The sequence below is a fragment of the Monodon monoceros genome, unplaced genomic scaffold (assembly GCF_005190385.1).
Source record: "Monodon monoceros isolate NGI ecotype Baffin Bay Population unplaced genomic scaffold, NGI_Narwhal_1 Super_Scaffold_2, whole genome shotgun sequence".
Classification (NCBI taxonomy): Eukaryota; Metazoa; Chordata; class Mammalia; order Artiodactyla; family Monodontidae; genus Monodon; species Monodon monoceros.
The window spans coordinates 59208224-59234097 of record NW_021703776.1 but is presented as its reverse complement, the minus strand read 5'-3'; the positions used below and the strand labels follow the sequence as shown (position 1 = coordinate 59234097).

Genomic DNA, 25874 nt, shown 5'->3' with positions numbered 1-25874 from the left:
AACCCCAAGGTTTGTTTTGTTAATAGGCTACTCCAAAGATAATTCATTTCACTTGAAGTTAACCTTTAATATGTTTTTCCAAGAAGAGAAAAAAACATGGGTACTGAAGCACGGATCGAAACCACGAAATTATTTTACCCGATGACTTAAAACTGTAGGACACCATTTTACCACGAGCAGCTGTGGTACCAGCTGTACTCCTCACGGCACCAATCAATTAAACAGAAAATGTTGAGATAATCAGGTTTACACCGACATGCCTGGAAGATATACAAGACTCCCGTAAACTCCGTGGCCTCTGCTGCTTTTTTTTTTTAATCTAAAACTTTGACAACCCAACAGGCATGTGTGTGCATGTTAAAAACAATTCCACCCCAGATGTTAAGTGTTGTAAAAGAGGCATTCTGCATCTTTTATTAGAACCAGAGATGCAGAAGGGTCTAAGCAAAATGAATGTTTTAAATAATTCCATGTTAGCATTGCAAAGAATTTCCCCCCTCAGTGTGTGTTGCTAGATGATGACAGCAGTGTTTCCAGTTATGATAGTAGTTGTTTCTGTGAGTTGTCTGAATATTTGATCATTAAAACTTCCCTTCTGAACCAAGCTAACCCATGATGAAAAGATTCCCACCTTCATACGACTTTAAAACTTCACTGCAGTTAGGTTCCTCAAAGCACTTGATTACAATTTTTAAATAAATTATACAGTGGGATCCTTTCTTGACTTTTTTTTGAAGAATAAAAGTCAGATTAAGAAAGTAAAGAAGGATTCCATCATATTTTTAAAAAATTTATCCTGGTTTATTTTCCTATTAAATTCATCTATGGCTTCAAAGTTTAAGTGGCACTTGGATTTGGGATGTTTTCATGATTTAACAAGTTGCCATCTTGTTATAAAGAGAGAAGGTAAATGTTTCATTTCATATGTGGGGTGGCTTATAAACATTTTAAAGAAATCCATAATTTATGTCACCCCATTTATATTCTCCACTATGAGACTTTAAAAGTGGCTTTGGAATCAGCATGTTTTAAAATAACTGAACAGGCAAATAATGTTTCTACCTAACCATGAACCAGCTGCTATATATCTAGGTAACTCAGTAATGGCAGAACACTTAAAGGCTTCTTTGCCTCTCTTACCCTCTTAACCCAAAACTAAGTAATTCTCCTTTTCTGCCCTTGTATTTGCACTTGTGCAGTTTAATGACTAGATATTAAAACTCATGCTTTATAAGCAAAACCTTCCATTTACATACACTTAAAAGGTACATAAAAAGTGCAGACTGCATTTCTTCTCTGCCATGCTTTCTCTCAATAATGTCCCCTGTGATGACTCAAAACATATCCTTAATACATTCAGAGTTCTCTACTTTTGAGTCAGCAAATGTTAGTTCTCCAACATAAACTCAAGAGAGAACAGTCAGCCGCAAAATGGACTCTAAATTCAAAATGGCAAAGGCTACCGAGACAACTCCATTAGAGACCCACTGAAACGGGAGTAAAATTCAGGTCACTTCTGAGCAAAGCTCATCCCAGATATCGTGTGGTCGTTAAAAAGGTATTTCATTTTAATTTGGATGCTGGGAGTCAGACGTCCTGTTTCGAAGTGCTATTGCAAAATGCTAACCCAGGAGCTTGTGACCCCGCCTCGGGTACCACAGGGCCCACTCTCCTTCTCAGGTGGGAGCCCTTGGAAGTCTACTGCTGACTGACCCCCATTTGGGGGTGGTCCGCCTCTGGCTCCTCCTCTTCCACGTCCGCACTGTACTCTTCAAATGCGTCGTCATCTGCATCCGGAAGCCCCAGTAACTACAGGGGAGAGAAGAGAAGAGAAGCAGCTGTGAGTGCCAAACGGCCCGCAGGCAGGAAGACGACCAAAGGCATCTGATCCAAATTCAACAAAGGGGGCAAGAATAGACTGTGGAGAAAAGACAATCTATTCAACAAGTGGTGCTAGGAAAACTAGACAGCTCCATGTAAAAGAACGAGATTCGAACACTTCCTCAGACCATATACAAAAATAAACTCAAAATGGATTAAAGACCTAAATTTAAGACCAGAAACCATAAAACTCCTAGGAGAGAACACAGGACACTCTTTGACATAAATTGTAGCAATATTTTTTTGGATATGTCTCCTAAGGCAAAAGAAAGAAAAGCAAAAATAAACCAATGGGACCTAATGGAACTGAAAAGCTTTTTCACAGAAAAGGAAATCACTGACAAAATGAAAAGACAACCTAATGAACAGGAGAAATATTTTCAAATGATATGACTGATAAGGGGTTAATATCCAAAATATATAAACAACTCATACAACTCAATATCAAAAAAACAGCCCAATCAAAAAACAGGCAGAAGACCTGAATAGACATCTTTCCAAAGAAGAAATACAGATGGCCAACAGGCACATGAAAAGATGCTCAACATCACTAATATGAGAGAAATGCAAATCAAAACCACAATGAGATATCACCTCAAACTTCAGAGTAGCTATTACCAGAAAGTCTACTAATAGTAAATGTTGGAGAGGGGGGAGGAGAAAAGGGAGCCCTCCTACACTGTTGGTGGGAATGTAAACTGGTGTAGCCACTATGGAAAACAGTGTGGAGGTTCCTCAAAAAATTAAAAACAGAACTTCCATATGACCCAGGAATTCTGCTCCTGGGTATATATCTGAAGAAAACAAGAACACTAATTCAAAAAGATACATGTACCCCCAATGTTCATAGCAGCATTATTTACAATAGCCAAGATATGGAATTAAACTAAGTTTCCATCAACAGATGACTAGATAAAGAAGATGTGAGTTACACACACCACACACACACACACGCACATGCACACACACACACACACACACAGGATTATTATTCAGCCATAAAAAAGAATGAAATTCTGCCATTTGCAACAACATGGCTGGACCTAGAGAGTATTATGCTTAGTGAAATAAATGAGACAAAGACAAATACTCTGTTATTACTTATATGTGGAATCTAAAAAATAAAACAAATGAATGCATATAACAAAACAGAAAAAGACTCACAGATATATAGAACAAACTCGTGGTGACCAGTGGGGAGAGGGAAGGAGGGAGGGGCAAAATGGGGGTAGGGGACTCAAAGATACAAACTACTATGTGTAAAATAAATAAGCAACAAGAATATACTGTATAGCACAGGGTAATATAGCCATTGTTTTGTAATAGCTTTAAATGGAGTATAATCTATAAAAATACTGAATCACTGTTATACACTTGAAATTAATATAATATTGTAAATCAACTATACTTCAATAAAAAAATTTCAACAGCACTTAACGGGAATTAGCACAGTAGCTATGGATTTCTCATGGGAGTCAGCTACCTCTATAATTATTTTCATAAGCTTATTAGATGGAAGTGTCAATCGTACAATGGATTAGTGCCCAAAGGACTAGGTTTTACTGGAGAGCCTGGAGATTCTCTACTTTTAAGTATCATCCATGCATACACAAAGATACAATATCTATGCACACACACACACTGGGCTGTCAGCAGTAGTACAATGAACAGTGCTGACTATCCCATCAAGATGTTAAAAATCTATTCTCCTCTATGTCTTCTTCTCTAAAAATGCATGCTGCTATTATTCATAACACACATATAAAAGTATAGAGACTACTGAAATGTTCAACAAAACGGTTAAATAAATTATGGTGCATCCATAAAATGGAATCTTATATATCCACTTAAAATACTATTTTTGAGTTTAATGATATAAAAAATGTGCTCATGTGTGTAAAAAGAACATGACGAAAACTGCATTTTCATTATGATACAAATTTTTTTTAAAGTATACACAAATGCATAGAAAAAAAGACTTCAATGAAATAAATATATCCAAATTTTAAGAGTACTTTTTTAGGCAATGTGATTATGGGTAAATTTTTTCCTTTTTATCTTTTTGTATTTTCCAAATGCTCTATAATTATCATCAGGGAAATTCACAATAAATACACAGTAAACGTTTTCTTAAAACACTGGCTGGTCCTGGGTTAGAAACCGTGAGTGCCCTTTGCTGGGCCTGATCAATATGGACAAACGCTCTGGTGCTGGCAGGAAGCCATGGCTGCAGGCATCTTGCTTGGCCTTGTCTGCCATCACGGGGGATGCCGACCCACAGCTCTTTGATGAACCTTTCTCACGTGGTAGCCCCTTGGTTGACCATTTTCAGACAACTTCACTGAATGGCCCTATGATCCAAACACTAACTGCATTAGGACAAAGTGAGATGGACCATTCCATTTACTCTGCATTGCTTCCCAGGGCCCTGCCACCCACCCCACTTTCCAATCCCTCCCAAAGGCTTACAGGAGGAAAGGGTAAGCAGAGTCCTGATCAAAGTAACATCTTTACTCTTAAGTTCTCAGACCACAACTCTTGCAGGTCTCAGAGAGCCCTCTGAACACGCTCAGGACAAAATCATCTGCCAGGCATTATGGGTCATATGATGCACGTGGCCTGCCAAGGCACTAAGGCCAACTGCAGGCACGTGCCTTCCCCTTAGAGCTCACGGCTACAGCTGTCTCAGAGACACTGCTGACTGGGGGGGAGGGGTGGGAGGGGCGCATCTCAGCTTGTTTGCACAGTCTGCACCAATCACATAGTCTGCACCAATCTCGTGTGTGCTGGGGAGAGGGGAAAAGCCCCTTTCCCCTACTACTGTCTCCCTTCCATATCTTACTGGGTGGAATAAAACGTAAAGTTTGCCTCTAGAGAGGGAAAAAAATGGCTGGTTACAATGAACACAGATGACTAATGGTGTTCAAGTTTATTTCAGGAGCTGCTAGATGACACAGCAAGGTGAAAGTATCAAAAGAGTGGTAACATTTAAACAGTTGATAAAATATAAATATTTTTGCCACTACCAAGAACTCCAGAATCACCTAAATGCCAAAAGAAGATGCATTATTTCAATAATAAATATAACTCCTCATTGTACTGAAGGGATGCTCCTTAAAAGAGGAATGGTCAATGGGTTCCTTCTCAGTTAACAAATCTGACTGGATGCCTGGAGCCTTGGGTTCAGGAGGATTCTGAGGCTCAGTGGGAAAGATCCTGGTCAGTTAGCAATGGCTGTCATGAGTACAGGGGGCACAGTTGAGGTATGCATCCACATATTTGCCATCTTGTCCTAAAGTGACACGCCACTGATTATTCTTTTTCATAATACGTTTAGATAATTCACATGGACTCAAACTGTAGGTACCCCTTAACACCCACCCTCTCCTCAGCTTAGGGTGGCTTGGTAGAAGAGGTTCCAGCAAGCCAAGCATGAAACCCTTCCCCTCTCTCCTCTGCCTAGCTCTGTACCTTACCTTGATGTGAGTCCAAAGCACATAGTTCTAGGTATGTAGCATCAGCCACATGGGAAGCCCTTCCCTTTGGCAGGAAATCTTCAGATGCTAATTTGAGAGCTGCTCTCCCCCTGTCCTTAAAGGAGGGAGAGAGAAGAGAAGCAGCTCTCAATGGCTGTCAGGACGTTTAAGGCACCTTAGCAGAGTATCTGAAGATTTGTTGAGAAGCCGTGTGGAAAAGGCACTGGACCTCGCGCCTGGAAGCCAGGGCTCTAGCTGGGGACCACTGCCTTTGCTGAGCCTCGGTGTCCTTCTCTGTAAAGTGGGAACCATGACATCTGCTCTACTCCAGAGAAACTATGGAGATTCAGTGAGAAAGTGAATGTGGCCATGGTCTGCAAACTGTAGAGCCTTATGTGAATTATCTAATTACATTATATTATCTTGCTTCTCATTTTAAAGCACAGCCAGTTCAATTATTCAAGGGGAGTTACTGCTGCATCAGTAGACTGTCTCCAGACCCTGCTTCCTCCTCTTGCTTCTGCTGGGCTTGCTTCTGGACTGCCTCATTGTTAATTAGTACTGTAGGAAGTAGGAAGAGAACTAAGAAACTCAATTCTATCAGCCTCTGCATTAGATTCTCAGGCTTACATTCCATTGAACCAACCAATTTTGTCACACTATGGATTCAATGATAACAGTTTATATTGGTTAAGTTACTATCTGCTAGGCACTGTATAAGCAGCTTTTCCGTATATTAATTCCTTTGGTCCTCATAATAACCCTGTGGGGTAGGTACTATTATCTCCCTTTCACAAAGAAGATCTGAAGATGTTGAGTAAATTTGCTCAGAGTTGCCCAGTAGGAATCAGAGCAGGATTCAAACACAGGCCAGCAGGTTGTAGACGTTACACACCTAACCGCCAGGCTACCTGGGAGATATCCTTCCAGCTGTCCATGCTGCTCCTATAGCTGGAGCCTTCAATGTTTTCTACTCAGTAATACACTTTAAAAAATTCAATATGCAATGTTAATATCAACATTTATGAGTATGTACAATTTGGAAGCATGAGGAGGAAAAGAGAAAAAGCACAAGAGCTAGAATTTGCCTGGGATTCCAAAGGACATCATACAGATATGTAATAATCTAGCATTCCCACCTCTGTCTCCATTCTCATTTATGGTAGGTAAGTCTAACTTCTGGGTTACCAGAGGCAGAGGTGAGGGGAGGGAAAATTGGCTGAAGGCAGTCAAAAAAGTACTAACTTCCAGTTATAACTTAAATAAGTACTAGGGATATAATTTACATCATGATAAATATAATTAACATTGCTGTATGCTGTATAAGCAAGTTGTTAAGAGGGGCTTCCCTGGTGGCGCAGTGCTTAAGAATCTGCCTGCCAATGCAAGGGCCATAGGTTCGAGCCCTGGTCCAGGAAGATCCCACATGCCACGGAGCAACTAAGCCTGTGCGCCACAACTACTGAGCCCGTGAGCCACAACTACTGAGCCCACATGCCACAACTACTGAAGCCCAGGTGCCTAGAGCCCGTGCTCTGCAACAAGAGAAGCCATCACGATAAGAAGCCCGCGTACTGCAACGAAGAGTAGCCCCTGCTCACCACAACTAGAGAAAGCCTGCGTGTAGCAACAAAGACCCAACGCAGCCAAAAAAAAAAAAAAAAGTTGTTAAGAGAGTAAATCCCAAGAGTTCTCATCACAAGGGAAAAAAAGGTGTTTTTTTCCTCTCTCTTTAATTGTTTATCTATATAAGACCATGGATATTCACTAAACTTACTGTGATCATCATTTCATGATGTATGTTAGTCAAATCATTATGCTGTATGCCATAAACTTATACAGTGCTGTATGTCAATTATATCGCAATAAAACTGGAGGGGAAAAAAAAGAATAGACTGAATAGCCAGACTGGAAAAAAAAATTTAATTTCTGGATCCAAATTTTTAACAGTCAAGAATTCATATCAGAAACAGGACTATAAACAGACTGGGAAGAATCCTGAGTCCTTGCTTTCACTGCACGCACACCCTCTTATAAGGGAAAGGGGACAGGCCCAGAAACCCTGTCAAGTATATTTAAATTGCTCCTGATAGAGTCATTCATTCCTACTTCAGTAAATTTTTTTTTCAGTTGACGGGAAAAAATCTTTATGATCACTCTGGACAACAGTGTTGGCACTCCCAGGGTCTTGCTTCTTCAGAACAGTCTCTGATCACATAAGAACTACTGGAGCCCACCCATCCTAACATGGTTGTACCTGGTGGGTAGAGATGCCAACCCTTGAGAATTAAAGCTCTTCAGACCCAAGAGAGTATCAGTTTTCTGTAGGACTAACTCCAGGTCTTTTTGAAAGTGTTATAAACTAGTTGAGGCTCTATTCAGTTGGCACTTAGCATCTACTGTCTCTCACTCAAACACTTGGGCTAGAGTGTCGTTTTTTTTTTAAAATCTTTTTTTTAAAATTAATTAATTAATTAATTAATGGCTGTGTTGGGTCTTCGTTTCTGTGCGAGGGCTTTCTCTAGTTGCGGCGAGCGGGGGCCACTCTTCATCGCGGTGCGCGGGCCTCTCACTATGGCGGCCTCTCGTTGCGGAGCCCAGGCTCCAGACGCGCAGGCTCAGTAGTTGTGGCTCACGGACCTAGTTGCTGCGCGGCATGTGGGGTCTTCCCAGACCAGATCTCGAACCCGTGTCCCCTGCATTGGCAGACAGATTCTCAACCACTGCGCCATCAGGGAAGCCCTAGAGTGTCTTCATAAAAGAAGGGGAGATAGTATCTAGGCCCTAGAGAGCACAGGCAACCAGCTAGGCCTTCGGGGCTTCCATTAAGTGCCCTGTGGCTTTAGAGGTTCCTGTAAGCTCCTTCCAGAGGATTCTTTTGAAGCAGCATTTCCCACACTTTGCTGTGTATATGACTCACCCAGGATCTACCTAAAATATAGATTCTGGGTCAGTGGGTCTCAGGTGGGATCTGAGATTCTGCTTTCCTAACAAGCTCCCTGGTGACGGGGATACTGCTGGTCCAGAAACCACACTCTGAGTATTGAGACCCTAAAGCATTTGGGGAATTTGTCACGATTTATCTTAATGATCCATGATGCTGGTGGTACCAAGAAACCTCTGATGGGATCCTGGTCAGTCTGTCTTTTTGATAATAAAGAAAGAAAGAGAGGGGGGGTAGGTGGCAAGACTGATGTAAGACCCAAATGGGCAAGAGTAATAGGTACCCTCTTATTTTAGGGGCTATCACACGTTCTACAAAAGACAAGGGTTTGAATGTTCACCATATGAGCAAAAAACAAATGCCATGATAAACTTAAATTGTCAACATTCAATGTGTGTGTGTGTGGTTTTGTTTTGGTTTTTTTTGGATGTAGTGGGTTGTTTTTTTTTGTTTTCTTATTAATATTTTTTTACTGAAGTATAGTTTATTTACAATTCTGTGTTAATTCAATGTGTTTTTATTAAAACCCACACTTGTGCATAATCTTTCCTACCAGACTTTCTGACCAACTGGGGCAGCTTCCCACAAGTGGATTCTCTCTCTTCTTCCAGACTCTTGACCAGACTAGAAGAGTAGAAGCAAGAATTGAACTTTTTCTGGGTCACAAAGGGTTTTCCTGTGGGGTATAATCCCTGGCTCTCCAGCCACTAGTGGCAAAAAAAAACCAACAACCAGTCTTGCTCATGCCAGTAAGACTTAATTAAGGGAATTCTTCTGGTGGAAGGATCTCTGTTTCTCAAGAGAAAAAAACGTGGAGTCATACAGCAACCCCAGGCAGGGAACCAGGGTCAATCAGAGTGAGAAAACCTAGGGAAGCACAGGCTCTCACTCCAGGTAGGGCCATCAAAGCAACAATGAGAACCTGCTGTATAGCACAGGGAACTCTACTTCACTTCGCTGTACAGTGGAAAATAACACAACATTGTAAAACAACTGTACCCCAATTAAAAAAAAAAAAACACACATCAACCAAAACAGCACGGAAAATCATCACAGCAACAGATGCCTCATGACCCTAATGTCCACAGTGCTAGTAAGAGGAGAATACTCCAGGAGAATAGAGTAAAGCTTTGAGAGAACTGAAAGGTAAAGATTAGTTTTGGTTTTGCGGCTAACTTGGAAATGGTAAGTCCTCTCTTCTTTTGTGAACTGTTTTCTAGTGGGGGGTGGAGGGGAGGAAGGACTGTTAATCATCACTAAATAAAAGATATAAAAACATGGAGGAAAAAAATGACTGGCATGGCCAGCATTATTTAGACCCATAACCACTATTTCATTATCTAACTCAATCATGTGATGGCTGGCAACTGTCAATCCAGGGCCACTTAAACAAAAAAAAAGTAGGACTCCAACGATTCTCCAATTCGCATTGATCAAGCCTAGTGACAGGTGTCTCCGAAGCCATTACTGGTGCCAGGACGTGGATAAACCCTCCTGCTCACAGATGGCAATGGCAGCACTGTCATTTGCACACATGTACCATTTGGATATGACATTGCAGCAGGAAGGAAAAAAAAAAACTAGGTAGAAGCTAGGCGGCCCCTGGAGTGGAGCAGAATATAGGTCAGTCCAGGAAGGAAGCTGTCCCACTGCATCCACGGAGCCACATATCCACCCAATAAGCATTTCCTAACAGCAGTTAGGAGCTGGAAATTGAAACAAACCTCAGTGGGGTGGCTGGGCTTTGATAGCCCTCTGTGTTCTGATTTTGAAGCTCCCCATGCATCCACGAGGCAGAGAAACATGTATGACCCCCATTTTAAAGATGGGGGCACTAAGGCTGAACAACACGGGCTGGGAGCCGGCCAGGCCAGGGCTAAGTCACCTTGCCCCACCCAGGGACATCTCTAAGGTTCTCTGGGCTATGGGGCCAAGATGGGCCCTTCTGGTCTTTCTTCTCGGCCGGCCCTCCTCCTGCTCCAACACTGTCCAGATCTCGCCCTTTCAAGCCCCCTTCCTGGCGAAGCCACTGCCAGCACTTTGTTCCTCGATGAGCCCACTCACATCTGATATTCCCAGTCCTTCTGACACATAGTAGATAAGGCAGTTTTTTAAAAAAAAAAACACAACATAGTTCCTGATTATAAATGTTTTCTGTGACATCATGGAAAATTTAGAAAATCCAGAAGAGAAAATAAATATCACCCATAACCCTGTCACCAGAGGCTCTTTGGTCCTATGTCCCTCTGGGGGACAGGAGCATCCATTTGTCCCCCTTGTAGCACTAGCCTCAAACCCACTGAGTCGTACGGATCAGGTACTGAATGGATGGTTATTATTTTGCCAAAACCAGTGTCGATAAACTTTTGGCAATAATACCCCAACACTGCCCCCTTAAAATCTCTTATCTTAGCCAGATGCTTCTGTTAAGCGTGTGTTGAAATCACTTAGCAAATTGTTTACTTCCTCCATCAAAAACCTAAGGGTCCTACGAATGCTTTCATTACTGAGCTCACTTCTCAACAGCATTTTGCCAAGTGTCCCCATCCCGTCCGTGTCAATGCCAGCATTTACTCAGTGCTTATCCTCTGTGCCTTGCGCTGCACTAAGTCCCCAACAAGAATCGTGTCATTTAATCTTCATAGCAATCCTAAGGTAACTATCATCATTTGTTTCCTACTTTTACAAATGAAAAAACTGAGAAACAGCAAGGTCAAGTAACTTGCCTGAGGTCACACAGCCAGCAAGTGACAGAACTGGGATTTGAATCCAGGCAGCCTGCCCCCAGAGCTTGGGTTCCTCATCACTGTAGTAACCCGATTCTGCCTAACTAGGTAAAGGGACCACAACCAACAGCCTGCGGTCGGTGCACACTCACTGACATCCTCTCAGGAAACACTTCCCCAGAGAACCAGCAGATCGGAGCAAGCAGAGCAGGGAATGGAACTCCTTTGCACTGTATCTAGCAGAGTGTCTAGACCAAAATAAATGCTCAATTTTGTAACCTGGAGTGTCCCTGTACGTCTCTGTGGCTCTGTCTCCTACCAGAAAGCCAGCTCCTTGAGCGCAAGGGCTAGGCGCCCTGCCCTGCCTCTTACTCTCCAAAGCGGTGCTCTGGCAAATAGCAGATGATCATACATTTTGTTGATCTTGTGATGGAGAGACAGAGAAAAAAGAGGAGGAGTAGCATGGTGAATAAGAAAAAGAATAATGATTTTTTTCTTGTCAAATCAAATAACAGATTTCTTTGGTAGGGCATGGACTTTGTGATATTGATTGTTTCAGTGCGGGGAAGGCAAACAAAGGGCGGGGGGAAGGCAAACAGAAAGGGGAGGAAAAGCACACAGTCTACAAAATTGGAATGTCCAAAGGTAGAGAGCGCTACTGTGGCATGCTGAGCCTTGCAGGCAGGATCGCTGAGGATGGCCAGAAGATGACTCCATTCTTTGGCCCATGCAGGCAGGCATGCGTGGGCTTCAGCAAAGTGAATTGACCCTGCTTGACTGATGCCCCAAAAGGCAGCAGAAGGCTGTCAACGGAAAGGTCCTTATCTTTCTGGAGAGATTACACAGCGTAGGGGCTGGCAATGGGCTGGCCAAGGTAAAACAAGAATTCCAAGCCATGAATGAGGCTGTTCTAAGATGAAGGTAAAAATATTCCTTCTGTGGTTTCCCCAACTATAAACAAAAAGGAGCTACACAGATTGATCAGATTATCCAAAATTTTCAGGGAATGAGGTGCTCAAGCTTACCTGCGTGATAACCTTGTAGCACTTGGGTATGTGTTACTTCAACAAATACTTTCAGCTACAGCAGCAGTAAGACCCTTTCCTGGGTCTTATTTCTAAATCCGAAGCTCCTTTATATAAAACAGATAAATACCAGTGGGAAGAAATGCACTCTTCAGTGGAGAGGGAGAGGGTAAAAGCTTCCCCACCGATCTCCAGCAGTCCTTCACCTGGGTCTGTAACACTCCCTCTCATCCCATCTGGGGCACATCCTGACTGAGAGAAACCCAAAGCTTGTGTGCATTTCACCCTCACTAGTTCTGAGAAGGCCTCCAGCCTCTCCCGCAGGCAAAAAGACCCAGCCAGAGTGCCCAGCACGCAAAAGCTTCCCCACCAAAGGGGGTGCCGTGCCAGGTAAAGGCCCCACCTTGGGAGCATCATCCCTGCCCACTGTGGCGGAAGGCTCTGCTTTAGAAATGAACTCTGGAAGCCCAACAGCGTTAAATGAAATCTGTGTGTCTCCATGACACAAAGCAGCTTGATCTGAAAGAAAATATTCAACCAAGTCAATCGCTTTTAGCTATGCATCTGGATTTTTTGGACTGCAGTTTTTTCCATTTACATGTGGCGGCCTGGTTGCTGAAATACAGCCACAGACTTGGTAAAGCAAGGTGGCAAAAGAAGTCCTGGTGGGAGCTCACCTTCTGCAGTTAAGCCCATTCTGCAGGTAGTCTGTTGCTTGCCCCCACAGATGACAGCCACATACAGAGAATCAGGTGGCAGGCTAATGAGTGGAACCCCCCTGAGGAAACCAGCTGCACAGTGAGTATCATTTGCTAATTAGATAGTTTGGGGGGGGGGGTTAAGATTTGAGGGAAACAATTTTTTAAAAAAATTTTGCTTGCCTTGATATCTCTAGTTGGATGTCTAACAGGTATTTCAAACACTGACATGTCTATAGCCGAGCTCTTGATAGACTCACCCCTAAACTTTCCTCCTGCGGCCTCATCCATCTCAGCCAAGGAACACCATTCCCTTCACTGAGTAGATGAGGGCCTCTGGAGTCATCCATGTCTTCTTTTTCCCACACCACACTTCCAACCCATCAGCAAGTCCGGTTGGGTCTACTTTCAAGGTATCTCCAGAATCCGGCCCCTTTCTTCCACCTTCACTGTGACCATCCTGGTCCAAGACCGACGGCCTCGCCTAGATGAAAGCAACAGCCTCCTCACTGGGCTCCCTGCTCCCACCCCCACCTCACAGCCTGTTCTCTACTCAGCAGATCCCTCTTGTGCTTAAACCCCTCCAGCGGCTCCCCAGCACACGGGAGTACAAGCCCAAGTCCTTCTGTGACCTGCAAGCCCCTGAGGTTCCTCGGATTCATCTCAATGTTCCTCCCCTCCTCCCCAACTCAGGCCATACCAGCCCCTCCTTGTTCTCTGAACACTAGTTTTCTCTCCCTCTGTGGTCGTATTTGCTGTTCTCTCTACTTGGAAAGCTCTTCCTGTAGCTCTCCTCATGGCTCACATCTCACTTCAAGTTTTACTCACATTACCTTCTCAGTGAAGCCTTCCCTGCTCCCCTAGTCAAAACTGTCAGTGCCTCTGACACTTCTCACCCCCTTTCCCTGACTCATGTTTTTTTCTCCTCAGCACTTGTCACTAACCCATTATGTGTTGTACTCATTTATCTTATGTTGTACTTATTTATCTTATCTCTCTGCCACTAGAATACAAGCTCTGTGAGGTCTAAGATTTTCATCTGTCTGGTTCAACTGCTAGGAACAGAGCAGTAAAGAGTGCCAAGTGCCTACTGGGTACTCAGTAAATACATCTTGAATGAGTGGAAGTGGGATAGACCAGTATCTTTAAGTCAAAAATCTATTTTGAATAAGCCAAACAGGCTTAGAAAATTAACAAACAACAACAACAAAAAGAAATGGTTGGACAAATGATACAAATCAGATAAAGTGACGAAAGCCACTTGAAATTCCACTTTTTATAATGATGGATTAAGTGATAGTGATCAGGACAAACTCCTGCAAAGAGAACTAAAAAATCTAGATTCAATATGAAAAATGCCTTCTTAAATATATTGAGAATTAGCACCCAGAGAGGTAAACCTATCATAAAAAGCTGCTTTTGTCCTAAGGACATCCGCTGACCTGGAAGAAACTTCTACTGCATCCTTGGCCTACTCTAAGAGCTAGGGAGACCAAAGTCAAACCCAGGGCCTTTCAAAGGAGCACACTGTTATAAACCATTGACACTTTAGGCTAGGACCCCTATGCTATGGTCTGAGTATTTGTGTTCCCCCCTCCAAATTCATATGTTGAAATCCTGACCTTCGAGGCGATCGTATTAGAAGGTGGGCCCTATGAGAGGTGATTAGGTCATGAAGGTAGAGCCCTCATAAATGGCCTAGTGCCCTTATAAAAGAGGCCCTGGGGCTCTCTCTGTCTCCTTCCACCATGTGAAGTTCACGTGAAAAGATGGCCATCTGTCTAGGAAGTGGGCCCTCACTAGATACCAGATCTGCTGGCACTCTAATCTCAGACTTCCAGCCTCTAGAACAATGAGAAATAAATTTTTGTTTATAAGCCACCTAGTCTATGGTATTTTGTAATATCAGCCTGAACACACTGAGGCTGCTCTCAGAACAAGGATGAACCAGAATAAACCAGGCCTGCAACCTGACTGTCCATCACCTGGAGAGTTCTAAGAACCACAAGTCTCAAACTGATTGAGGGTGGTCTCTGACTGACAGGGCCCCTCCAGCCCTGGCAGAAGCAAATAAGAATCCTCTCTGGAGGAAGGTACCATCATCTTAGACCTCAACATACCCCTATATATAAATTTTCAAATACAAATATTCAAGCACGCAGAGATAATCCAACATGCAAAGAAACAAGATACCAGGACGGGGAACCAGTGGTAACAAAAGCTGACAAAACGGACTCCCAAACCTTGAAATACTGGAATATCTGACAGTCTCTTATGCAGCCAAGCCTACCATGTTCAGAGAAACAGAAGACAAGTTTGAAAATTCCAGGAAAGAAGTAGATACTATTTTAAAAGATTTGAAAAAAGAAAAAAAAAAAAGAAAGAAATCCTAGAGCAAATAACACTGAGCATGTAGAGTATTTATGGTGGGCAGGGAATTGAACTTGGGGCAAGTGTCACGTAATCTGACTTTCTCTTCCAATAAAAATAAAGAGAGAAGTAGTCTTCAAATTAGGGGTGAGTATTCATTTTACATGTTTTTCAGCTATAATGAAACAAACTGTCAGCTAACCATAGACATACAGATTCCTAAATCCTAAGGGGGTTGGGGGAAAGCAAGCTCTCTATGAGAGACTTCATAAAAAGAGAAAAGAACAGAACAACTATCCAATTTCCTCCTTCTCTATATCCATCAACATGGAGGTACATCCTTTATATAGCCTTCTGGCAATTTCCTATCATAAGAGAACCTCCATAGCACTTCCAAGCATTCTGGTTTTAAGTCTACTGGATGAGAACCAGAATACTCAGTGGTCTCATAAAGGCTCTGTTTGCTTCCCACCCAATCAGAGATTCTTAACTCAAGTGATGCTAGAAATAACCATCATCCCTGCAACAAACAGCTGTGTCGCATCCCGTTTCCCCCTCCCTCTCCGCCCTCAGCCTCCCTCCACTAGCTGCTATCTTTAAGCCACAGGGCAGACAAGAGAAAAACAATTAGTCACCCCAGGTTTTGCCCACTTTCCCCACAATCCATGTCATTCAAAGCACAATCACTGGAGACAACAAGATGGCTTTGGAAGCCAAGCAGGCACCTACAGGTCTGAAAGACTTGAAGACTTTTTCCAAGACTTCATGGAGCGTCTTCTTGCCGCAGGAGGAGATATAATCCTGTGCTAGCTGCAAAAAAGGCAGGCAGTCCTCGCTCTCACTCCACACGTGCTACATGCCCGCCGGCAAGGGAAAGGAGAAAACAAAGACACACAGTTATTATACTCAGTTTGAAATAAACAAAGCCAAGATGATTTTTTTTCTTTAATTACGTGAATTTGAAGAAGGCCTCCATTCCAGAGTAAAATCCATATAGTCATCCTTGATTTGTTTGCACTGAAGGAGATCAGAAAATGCATACCCTGCAGAAAACCCCCACGCTTCTGGTCCATGATCTCACCTGCTCAATTTTCCATCAGATCTGCTCATACGTAGTAAAAGCGGCATTGGGATCAATATTCCCCTACCCGTGATTTCCACCGCCCCCCTTCTGGTGCCAGCTATGGGTGGTTTTAAAACAGGAGGAAGGAGAAACCGAGAGCCTGTGTAATCCTTACCTTTGCCTTCAGCACTGGCTGAAGGATTAATTAGGCATAGTTTGTAACTGCTTACTTGGAGATATTCTTTACCCAGATTAGCCTGTGATGATAAATTTACTTCAAGATGAAATGAATTCAGGAGAACACACAGAAAAGTCATCACTAAGTCACCAGGAAACAAAGGCTTTCTGAAAGCTCACCTTCCCTTAAAATGCTTTAAGAGGGCATCATCGTACCCAAGCAACACTTTGCAATGTTAACACGCGCCAAGAGGAGACTGATTTAGGTTTTATTTTTTCTTAGGGCTAGACAAGTGGGGTATTTTTTCCCCAAATGAGGATATCCATTTTAGCACATCTTTAAGACTAGGCTAGCTTCTCCCATAAATGTTCAAGGATCTGGAATAAGTCCAAGAAACAGGCTTGAGAGATGTAGATGCAGAAGGCCCCTGCATATCTGAGCAATGGAGGGGGCACTGAGCTACCAGGATGACATCGGGGTATCAGTCAGGTACCAGGAATCACTGTTTAGAGGGGCCTGAGCAATGACAGCTCAACGTTGGTGAAAAAAGTGTAGAGGAGAGGAAGATATTTGGCAGATGAGAGCAAGGAGTAGGGACTAGGCAGCAAGAGACAAGATCAATTTGGAGAAATGGTCCATGTCAAGCACTTGCCCCCTCCTATTAATACAAATGATTAGAGCATCACCCCAGAAAGTCATATGCCCAACACTCAATAAACATATTTCACTTCCTTCTTTCTCACTGCAGGATCTCCAGGAACTAGAAAGAACTTAAAACACTTCTCAGATCCAAGAGAGAATAACAAGGTGCTAATATGCCATCTTTACCACCCAATTATCTGTGTTTCATAGATGTGAAGGTCCATTTCCGACACGTGCTGCTCTAATTCCAGCAGACTTCTAGAGTAGCTATCACCCTGACCTAATAAAGATAACTTCTAGATTCTCCAACCTTAGAGAACAGCTCAAACACGATTCCCTATTAATTAGAGGCCCTTAAAGTTGTTGAGCCTCTGAAATGCCATTTATATAATAGTCTCTTGCATTGTACAAAAACATAATAGTACAAAGCGCTTTTATATCCGTTACTGCACTTGATTCTTAATTAGTGGGGATTCTGCAAGACCAATAATAAAGTCCCACTTTATATAAGTTCAGCTCAGCACCCATTTTCAAACTCAAATTTTAAAAAGTTCAAGCATATTTCAAATTCTTATCCAAGTTAGAGATGGGGTTAACACCTAGCACCACACGATGGGAAATTTTAAGCCTGCCTTCCCTAGACTTGTTGTGAAGATTAGAGAAAAAGTAAAATGTTTATTTAGTGCCTGGCACAGTGCCTGGCTGGCAAATAGTAGATATTCAATAAATGGTGGATGTAAGTCGCCTATGTCCCCTTTTGCATCTGCAGGAGGATTGGGGGGAGGGGTTTCCACCTGCCACAAGGCTAAATCAGACACCCTATGTGACTTCACTGAGAACGCTATCCAAGGCAACTTGGGATATAGTTCATTCAGAAGCAGGTGTATCTATGAAAACCTTGCATGGCTACTTTTTAACTACATGTTTTAAAAAAAGTACTTCAAATTACGAAGTAAACTAAGGAAAGTATATCACTCAAACAGTAACAGAATCACAGAGTATCCACCACTGCTTGGTAATCAGTTTATTCAGTTTGAGTGTTTCTAGGGCATCTATAGCCTCATGAGGAGATTATTCATGCCACAATTTTCATTACTCCACTTTTGGAGTTGTTGATTTGTGAATATATTGGAGAAGAAAGACTTAACACCTGCCAAAGGGCCTTACGTCCAGTGTGCCTAAATCTCCTTCCCGTGGCTGTCTAACTCATCCTGAATTCCCAGTAGTGTTGGTTTTGCGGTTTAAAAAAGAGTTTTAACTGAAGCCCTGCCCAAATGATAACGTGAGGGAGCAGGGGATTTGGAATAAGACAGGCCCAGGTGTCCACGGCCGCTTAAAAGACATCACGTGCTAAACGTTAATTGTTTCATGTCCATTGTATCTCATAATAAAAGGTATTCAGTTTTATTCATTGAAACTGTCCCCTTCTAAAATTAATCAAGACAGTCGGCATACAAGATAAGATGAACTAAAAATTAAGTCTGCAGTTGAGAACATAAAGACAAAGGGGAAACAACAGAAGAAGAATGTAAAACCAAGTGAGATTAGGACCAACAGTGCCGGTAGACAAGCCTGGCACTTGCCACGGATGGGACACAGATTTGCCTCCACTGCTTTCCAGAGGCCTATGCTATGCAAAGAAAGACATGCCATCAGTGCCCCGAGGCAGTGCCCACATATAAAACAGACCAGCTCTTCAGAACTAACAGGAAAGGGACTAGGGACAGGAGGGTTACCTCTTAGGAAAATAGAGAGGCCCATTCCAAAACCAAGGGAAGGCAGAGAGAGCATGCGGTGGCTGGGCTGAAGCTACTGAAAGCAGGATCTGGGGTCTAGTCTTGTACAAAGACAAATGGGCACTTGAAGACCCACAGTCCTGCACCACAGGGTGTGGCTACAAGGCCTTCAACTTGGAAAATATCAAGCATATGTAACCAAACACCCACTTTGGCCACGAAAAAACTATAGCAGGGGGTCAGAGAACCTATGGCTTTGAACAACGTAATTCCCTGGCAAATATAAATCTGAGGACAGAGTGTACTGAATTTCCAATAGGGTAGTTAGAGCCGAGGCAGATCGCAGACCTGGACTATTATAATAGGGGAAATGCCAAGAAAAGGCTTCGCAAAGGAGGGGAAAGCGGTGGTTCTTAAGCTTTAGCTTGCATCACAATCACCTGGAGGCTTATTAAAACACAATTGTTGGGTCTCACCCCAGAGTTTCTGATGGGGGATGGGGCTGAGACTTTGCATTTCCAACAAGTTCCCAGGTAATGCTTCTGCTGCTGGTTCTGGGACCGCAATCTGAGAACAAGAACCAGAATGGAACTTTGACTAACTACATATTTGAGGGTGGGCGTTACATCAAAAAAAATCTAAATGTCATTACTGACTAAAACCACCTCGAATTTTCAGGATGGCATGGGTTGCAGTGAAGTGGCCCCCCTTGTACCTACCTTGAGCAGCCTATAGATTCCTGCTCATTTAGAGTTGAAAATCCCCAGTGAGAACTCTGATTTCAGCACACACCATCTGCGGCCGTTCTTTCTGTTACTAAGTTGGGTCAGAGTTTATTATCAAAGCTCACCCAGCTTAAGACATTATAACAATGTCACCTGCAAACAGGAAAATGAGCGCCTTTCTGTTTTCTGTAGTATAGATGAGAACATCCAGCTTACCCAAAAATGGAATTAGATCATCGAGGTAATTCAATCCCACAAACATCTTATTGATCAGTCTGTGTGCTCCTACTGTTCCACCACTTGTGGGGATGGCGCTTGACTTCCTGGTGCTTAGGCAGAGCTGGGGGTGGCAGGGGAGCTAAGAACACGCCCGTTGTCCTCCCAGGACTCAGTTATCTGTGTCAAAGGGCCATTGCCAAGGGCCTCACTCTCACTGCATGGGTTTTCTGCTGTCAGCAGTACTGGGGAGTGCATTTCAAGTTGGTGCAGCTTAACACAAAACTGACCGCTCTCCACAGAAGAGATGGTATAAGAGGGTAAGAGCTACAAGCCATCTCATGCCAGCCAACGTATTTCTGCCCAGGGAAGAGCATGGCTGGCCACACCTACCACCTGCTCTTAGTGTCAAACACTGCTCTGTTTTACCAAGGAGGAAACTGAGGCTCAGAAAGGTTAAGCAACTTGTCTGTGGTCACACAGGAAGCAACAGGCAAAGCCAGGATGTCAAGAGAGGTGTCATGCCTTCAACCTGAGCCTCAGCTCCTTCCTTTGTAAGTCGCAGAAAATAATAATACCCACGGGGTGGATATAAACATTCCATGAGATAATCTGTAGATAACCCTGCCTCTCATTTGGCAGGGGCCCAATGAGTGCTTATTCCCTCCTATTTGAACTTATATTAGCAGAATTTTACTCTCCTCAGGATGATCACCCATGAATGATGAAGGGCATATCTTTTCCCCTGAAATAATCTCTCTGTATGAATAATGCATGGCCACTGTGGAAGGCATTACAGTCTACCACTATTGCTCATTTAATCTGCAAATAATAATGTGATATAGGTATGATTATCCCCATTTGACAGAAGAGGAAACTGAGAATAGAGTTTAAATTTAACAAGAAAGTGCCTTCTTTCCACTATACCACCATGTAAACATGATGCGATCTCATTCAAACAAGTTGTATTTTCTTTCTCCAAAATGAAAAGGTTGTTATTTAGTCACATAGTTAAGAATAGAGACATGCCTAGGACGAAAACGGAGAGAGAAAGACATAGGCATAGGCACACATATAAAATTAAATCACACAGTCCCTCTATAAATAAAACATTTTTCTTCAATACTATGACAACTGCTACCTTTGTTTTTGCATTGAGGAGGGATTAAACTCTACAAAACTGTGGACCCGAACATGTCGTGGACAGTAAGGGAGCACCCCCCTCCTTGTCGGCAGTGCCCAGGCACCAGGGAGGGGCCGGGCAGTGCACTTTGAGAGCTCCTTTCTCCTGGCCTGGGCGAAAAGGGAAACAGCTGGTGCTGCCATGCCCAGGAGCACGTGCCCCTCTGTCTGGCTGGCATGTTAGTGGCTGCCAACACTCCATTCCTCAAGCCTGACCGAGCTCTCAGGACCTTCTGAGCTGGCAGAAGAGGGGAGCACACTGCCTGTGTGAGCTGTCGGCCACTTCCCCATGACACCTGAAGAGCCAGGCAGAGTAGCTGCGTCCCTCAACTCCCAGCACACACAAGGCACTGGCAACATTTTATCCCGGGACCTGAACTCCCTGGCCGTCCATGGAGAGAGACCTGAATCAGGACAGCAGTTTGGAAACGGACTGCAGGGACAGGATGGCCTGTGAAGCAAGAAGGGGAAGGAGTGCACAAGGGACCCAGGAGCTGCCAAAGAGAGGGCAGACAAAAAGAAGTCCTTGTTCCTAGGCCTCTGGAGCCCCCAGCCTGATGCTGCCTGGGGTACAGTCTGCATGGCAGAAGGCATAGCCCTCTGGGCTTTGGCTCAAGTCCTGGCTCTCTTACTTCTTAGTGGCATAGTCCTGGATGAGTCCCTTAAACTCATTAGCCTCGGTTTCCTCACCTATAAAATGGGGATATAATAATACCCACCTTAGAGAATATTTGTGAGGCTCAGTAAGAAGTAGCCCTGGAACCCACAGTCTGAATTGGGTCCCCTGTTGTCACTCCTGTGGTGCTATATAATCACTATATAGCTATATAGTTCAAGTTGCTCTACCATCTATTAGCTGTGGGAAAGTTAGTAAACCTTGCTGGGCTTCACTTTTCTCATCTGTAAAGTGGAGGTAATTACAGAGTAGTTTGTGAGATTACTAAGATTAAATGAGTTCATATATGCAAAGTCTGACACACAGTAAATTGCACTTAAGTGGTAGTTGTCTTTGAAGCTGTCACTCTTGAAATTTAACATCTATCTTCTACACTAGACTGTTAGTCATTCATTCTTACAAACATGGATTGAACGCCTGTCACATGTTTGACACTGACACCGTTCCAAGCGCTGCAATACAGTGATAAGACAAGCTCTCGTGAAGCTTATAGACTAGTGGGGCAGGCAGAAAATAAACAGTGGACTATCAAGTGCTGATGAGCGCTATGATAAGAATAAAAGGGTGAGGGAGGGAGTATGTGGTCAGGAAGGTTTCTCCCAGGCCACAATGGCAAAAAGGAGCTGGCCATGGAAAGATGTGGGGGAAGAGTATTTCAGGCAGAGGGAACAGCAAACGTAAAGGCCCTGAGGCAGGAATGAGCTTGGCTTGTCTGAAGACCAGAAAGGCCAGTGTGGCAGGAACACAGTAAGCAAGGGGGAAGAATGGTCCAGGATGAGGTCATAGAGGTGGCAGGAGACAAATCATGTGGGGACTTGAAGCCAAGAAAGCTTAGGTTTTATTGCAATAATGGGAAGTCAGTTTAGGAGAGGTAGGGAGTGGTGAGAACATGACTTGGATTATATTTTAAATAGATCCAGAGGGACTGCTGTGCAGAGACCCTGCCAGAGCCACTAATATCATCACCCCCACTTTAGGCACTTTTCCCAAACAAGTCTGCTAGGGAGGTATTAATATCATCCCTATTTTACAGATGTGGAAATCATGTCAGAGAGGGGTTAAATAACTTCCCCCAAGGCTCAAAGTTAGATGTGGGGAGCTGGGGTGCAAACTCAAGTAGCCTGACCCCAGAGCCTGTGCCCCTAACCATTATACAACACTGCCTCTTAGATGAATAGAATGGCCCCATTCTAGGTAGCCCTGGCCAAGTGCAGAGTGAGCCCTCAACAAATGTCTGTTGAATGAATGAATGAATGATATAAAGACACCCTGTAAATTGAGAATTGCTATGTAAATATTCTTATTGTTAACAAATCCTTCAGATTACATTCCCTTCATCTCAAATTTCTTCTAATGTTTAGCAGATTTTCCTCGGAAAAGGAAAAGAACAGAGGTAGGACATTTAACTTCATGTCTGAGTTCCCTTAGCTAGAGGCAAACAGCACTTGACAAATCTGGCCTGGGACAGATTAGAGGAGATGTTTTGGGTGAAGAAAACTCCAGTGGTTGGCATCTTGTCCATTATGGCCTCTAGAAACTGAAAAAGTTCCAGTCTACCCAATGAATTACTCCCCCCCCCCACGCCCACCATTATCTTTCTTCCCTATCTATTTCATTTAATTGTCAGTGAATGAATGCTTTCAAAAGAAATACTTTCAAGCACTTTACTCATACAGGTGGGGAAACATTTAAAATATAATATGGGTGGCCTTGAAAAAGGCCTGATATACTTAATGTTTCTGAATGATGGTTTGATAAACATATTCAAGGCAAGAGAATAGCCTTGCTTTTCTCTACCCACTTATTCTCTTTGGATATGTCTCCTGCAGTGCCAGCAGGAAGGTTGTGTGGAACTCTCCCCCATAAAATCCGGAACCATGAGTGATTCTTGTCCCACCTCGAGCAATAAAGAGGGGGAAAGGTCACTGGCAGTCCAAGGAAGTCCAGGGCTAGAAGGGACTCCTAATCAAACCCTAACACTGCAGTTACTTGGACCCTGACGCCCTTTCCACTATATTCCTGGAGCTTACTTTTACAATGGAGTAAATCCCCTTTTAATGACCTCCCACTGACAATACTAATTTACTTATTTTAACTAGTTAATAGTGTTCTTACATACATTTATAGTTTACTTGCTCTTCACAAGTACCTATGATGGAGGAATTCTGATTAACCTCATTTTACAGGTGAGAAATTGAGGCTCTTAAAAAAGAGACAAGTTCTAAACTCTGGAACCCCAGATCTCTGACCCAAATTTGTGGGGCCCTTGCTGTGCAGTGGAGACTATTAGGTGCTTTATCTATTTGATCACCTGGGGGGTTGGTATTATACCCATTTTTTGGATGTGTACACTGAGCATCTGAAAACATTAAAATGCATTTGACCGGAGTCACACAGCCAGAACTCAAAACTGGCTGTCCCCCAATGCCATCCCTGTTCTAGAGTGTGGCAGGGCTGGGGCCAGGTGGGTTGTTCATCTTTGCAGGGTGGGGTGGAGGTGGTGGGAGGGGCATGCTTTATCGACAAGTCATACAGAAGCCTTCATCTCTCTGGGGCCAAGAGGGACAATCTTGCTGTCTCTGTAACTCCTTCTCGAACTTCCCGTGGGTGGTAGGGGCGCGCGACAGCTTGGACCTCAGCCCAGCTTTGTCTCACCCCACCTGAGGAGCCAGCGCCAGGCCTCGCTGAGGCGCTGCCCCACCTCCGTCCGCAGGGGCGGCAGCAGCGCCAGCTCCAGGCTCAGGCCGGCGACTCAGGCCGGTAACCTGAGCCCATAGCCGACTCCATCTTACATTTGGGGACCATTATTTTTTCCTCGTCCTTACAAACACTTCATGAAGCGCCATCGTCGCCCAGTCTCTGCACCTCCCAGCCCAACTCCCCGGCCCTCTACATCCCCTTCCTAAACTACCAGCGCCAAGATCCCAGGTGGGCGCAGGATGCAAAGTCGAGGTTTTGGACACCGCAGTTCCAGGTCCCGGTACCTCCGAGCCTGGGGCAGGGCGGGGAGTGGGGTGGGGAGGGGGAATTCCCCCTCTTCTGGAAAAACCGAAGGGCTTTGGCAGGGCCGAGACCGCCGCCTCAGCTGGACAGAACCTCTCGGGCTCCAAACACCTCGTTGGAAGCTCACAGAGAAGCAATGGAAGCACGAGAGGAAAGGGGGATAGGCGTGCCTGTGTGTTTGTGTGTGTATGCGCACGCGCGAGTGCGTTTTTAAGATCCGAGGTGTAATTCCGCAAAGAAGGTGCAGGAGATGGGGCATCGCTAGTGTGGACGGAGGCTTTGTGTCCAAACACCGCTGAGAATAACATGGGGGAGGGGGACGGGAGCGGGTTCTCCCCGGCGGGGGCAACTCGAGGAGTTGTGTCTGCGTATTTAGAGGGTAACGGGGTTCCTCGCCTGGGCGGGACGCCTGGGTGTAGGAAGCTCCCGACTCAGGATCCTGTGGGAGGGGAGGGTCCGTGCGCCCCGGTCCGCGCGCCCTGGCCCGCACTGGTGCGAGGCTGAGACACCCCCGGAGATGCTCCAAGCCGAGCACAGCGCTCGAGCCGTGGGGTCGCGTCCCGGAACCAGCCCTCTCTAGCCCGGCTCCCCGGATCCTAAGGACGCCCCTGCCTGCCGCCTACCGGACGCACCCGGAGCGCTGACCCCAACGGGCCGGGCCCGAGGGCTCCCCCGGCGGAGCGCGGAGCAGCTGGGTGCGCCGCGGTCAGCCGGTTACGCCCCCCCACCTCCCGCCCCACCGCCTCGCGGCAAGGGAGCTCGGGCGCAGGGAAGCGGCTGCGAGTCCACACTCCCGCGCGCTGCGGCGGTCCCTCCCCCAGGCACTCACAAAATTGTCCCCGCAGCCGTTGTCCGGACACAGCACGTAGAAGGAGACGCCGGGGTCGGCGTAGAAATCCATCCTGCGCTCGGTCTCCTCGGTGGCGATGAGCTCGAAGGGCGTGTTGGAACACCATTTCTCCGCAACGTCAGCCAGCTGCTGGAAATCCATCCTGGCCCGCCGCGCCCGCTGCTCCCTCAGCCTCCTCACGCGCCGCCCGCCTCCCGCTCCCTTCGCCGCCCGTCCTCCTCTCCTCGGGCGCCCTCCTCCCGAGCGGGCAGCGCGCGGCTCTGTGGGCTCTCGGGCAGGCGGCGGGGCCGGGCGACGCGGGTTCCCTCCAGTCCCGGGGCTCCTCCCGGCGGGGACTGTTTACATGCTGTGTGTAACGGGGTGGGCGGCGACCAGGGACAGCGCGGCGCCGCGCCCGGCTCCTCCCCGCTCCGCCTCTCCGCCCGCCCCCTTTCGGGCAGCCACCGAGGCTGGCGCGGTGGCCGGGCGAGGTCAGCTGTGGGC

General features: G+C 45.0%; 1 protein-coding gene across 1 annotated transcript; it reads right to left on the bottom strand.

The window, feature by feature from the left end:
- Nucleotides 1-46: 46 nt before the first annotated feature.
- Nucleotides 47-25768, bottom strand: MTURN (maturin, neural progenitor differentiation regulator homolog). Its single transcript, XM_029234062.1, has 3 exons — nucleotides 25371-25768; nucleotides 15850-15972; nucleotides 47-1809 (listed from the first exon to the last, which is right to left on the bottom strand). Exons 1-3 carry the CDS (start codon nucleotides 25530-25532, stop codon nucleotides 1699-1701), a joined length of 396 nt encoding a protein of 131 aa, XP_029089895.1. The 5' UTR covers nucleotides 25533-25768; the 3' UTR covers nucleotides 47-1698.
- Nucleotides 25769-25874: the final 106 nt, after the last annotated feature.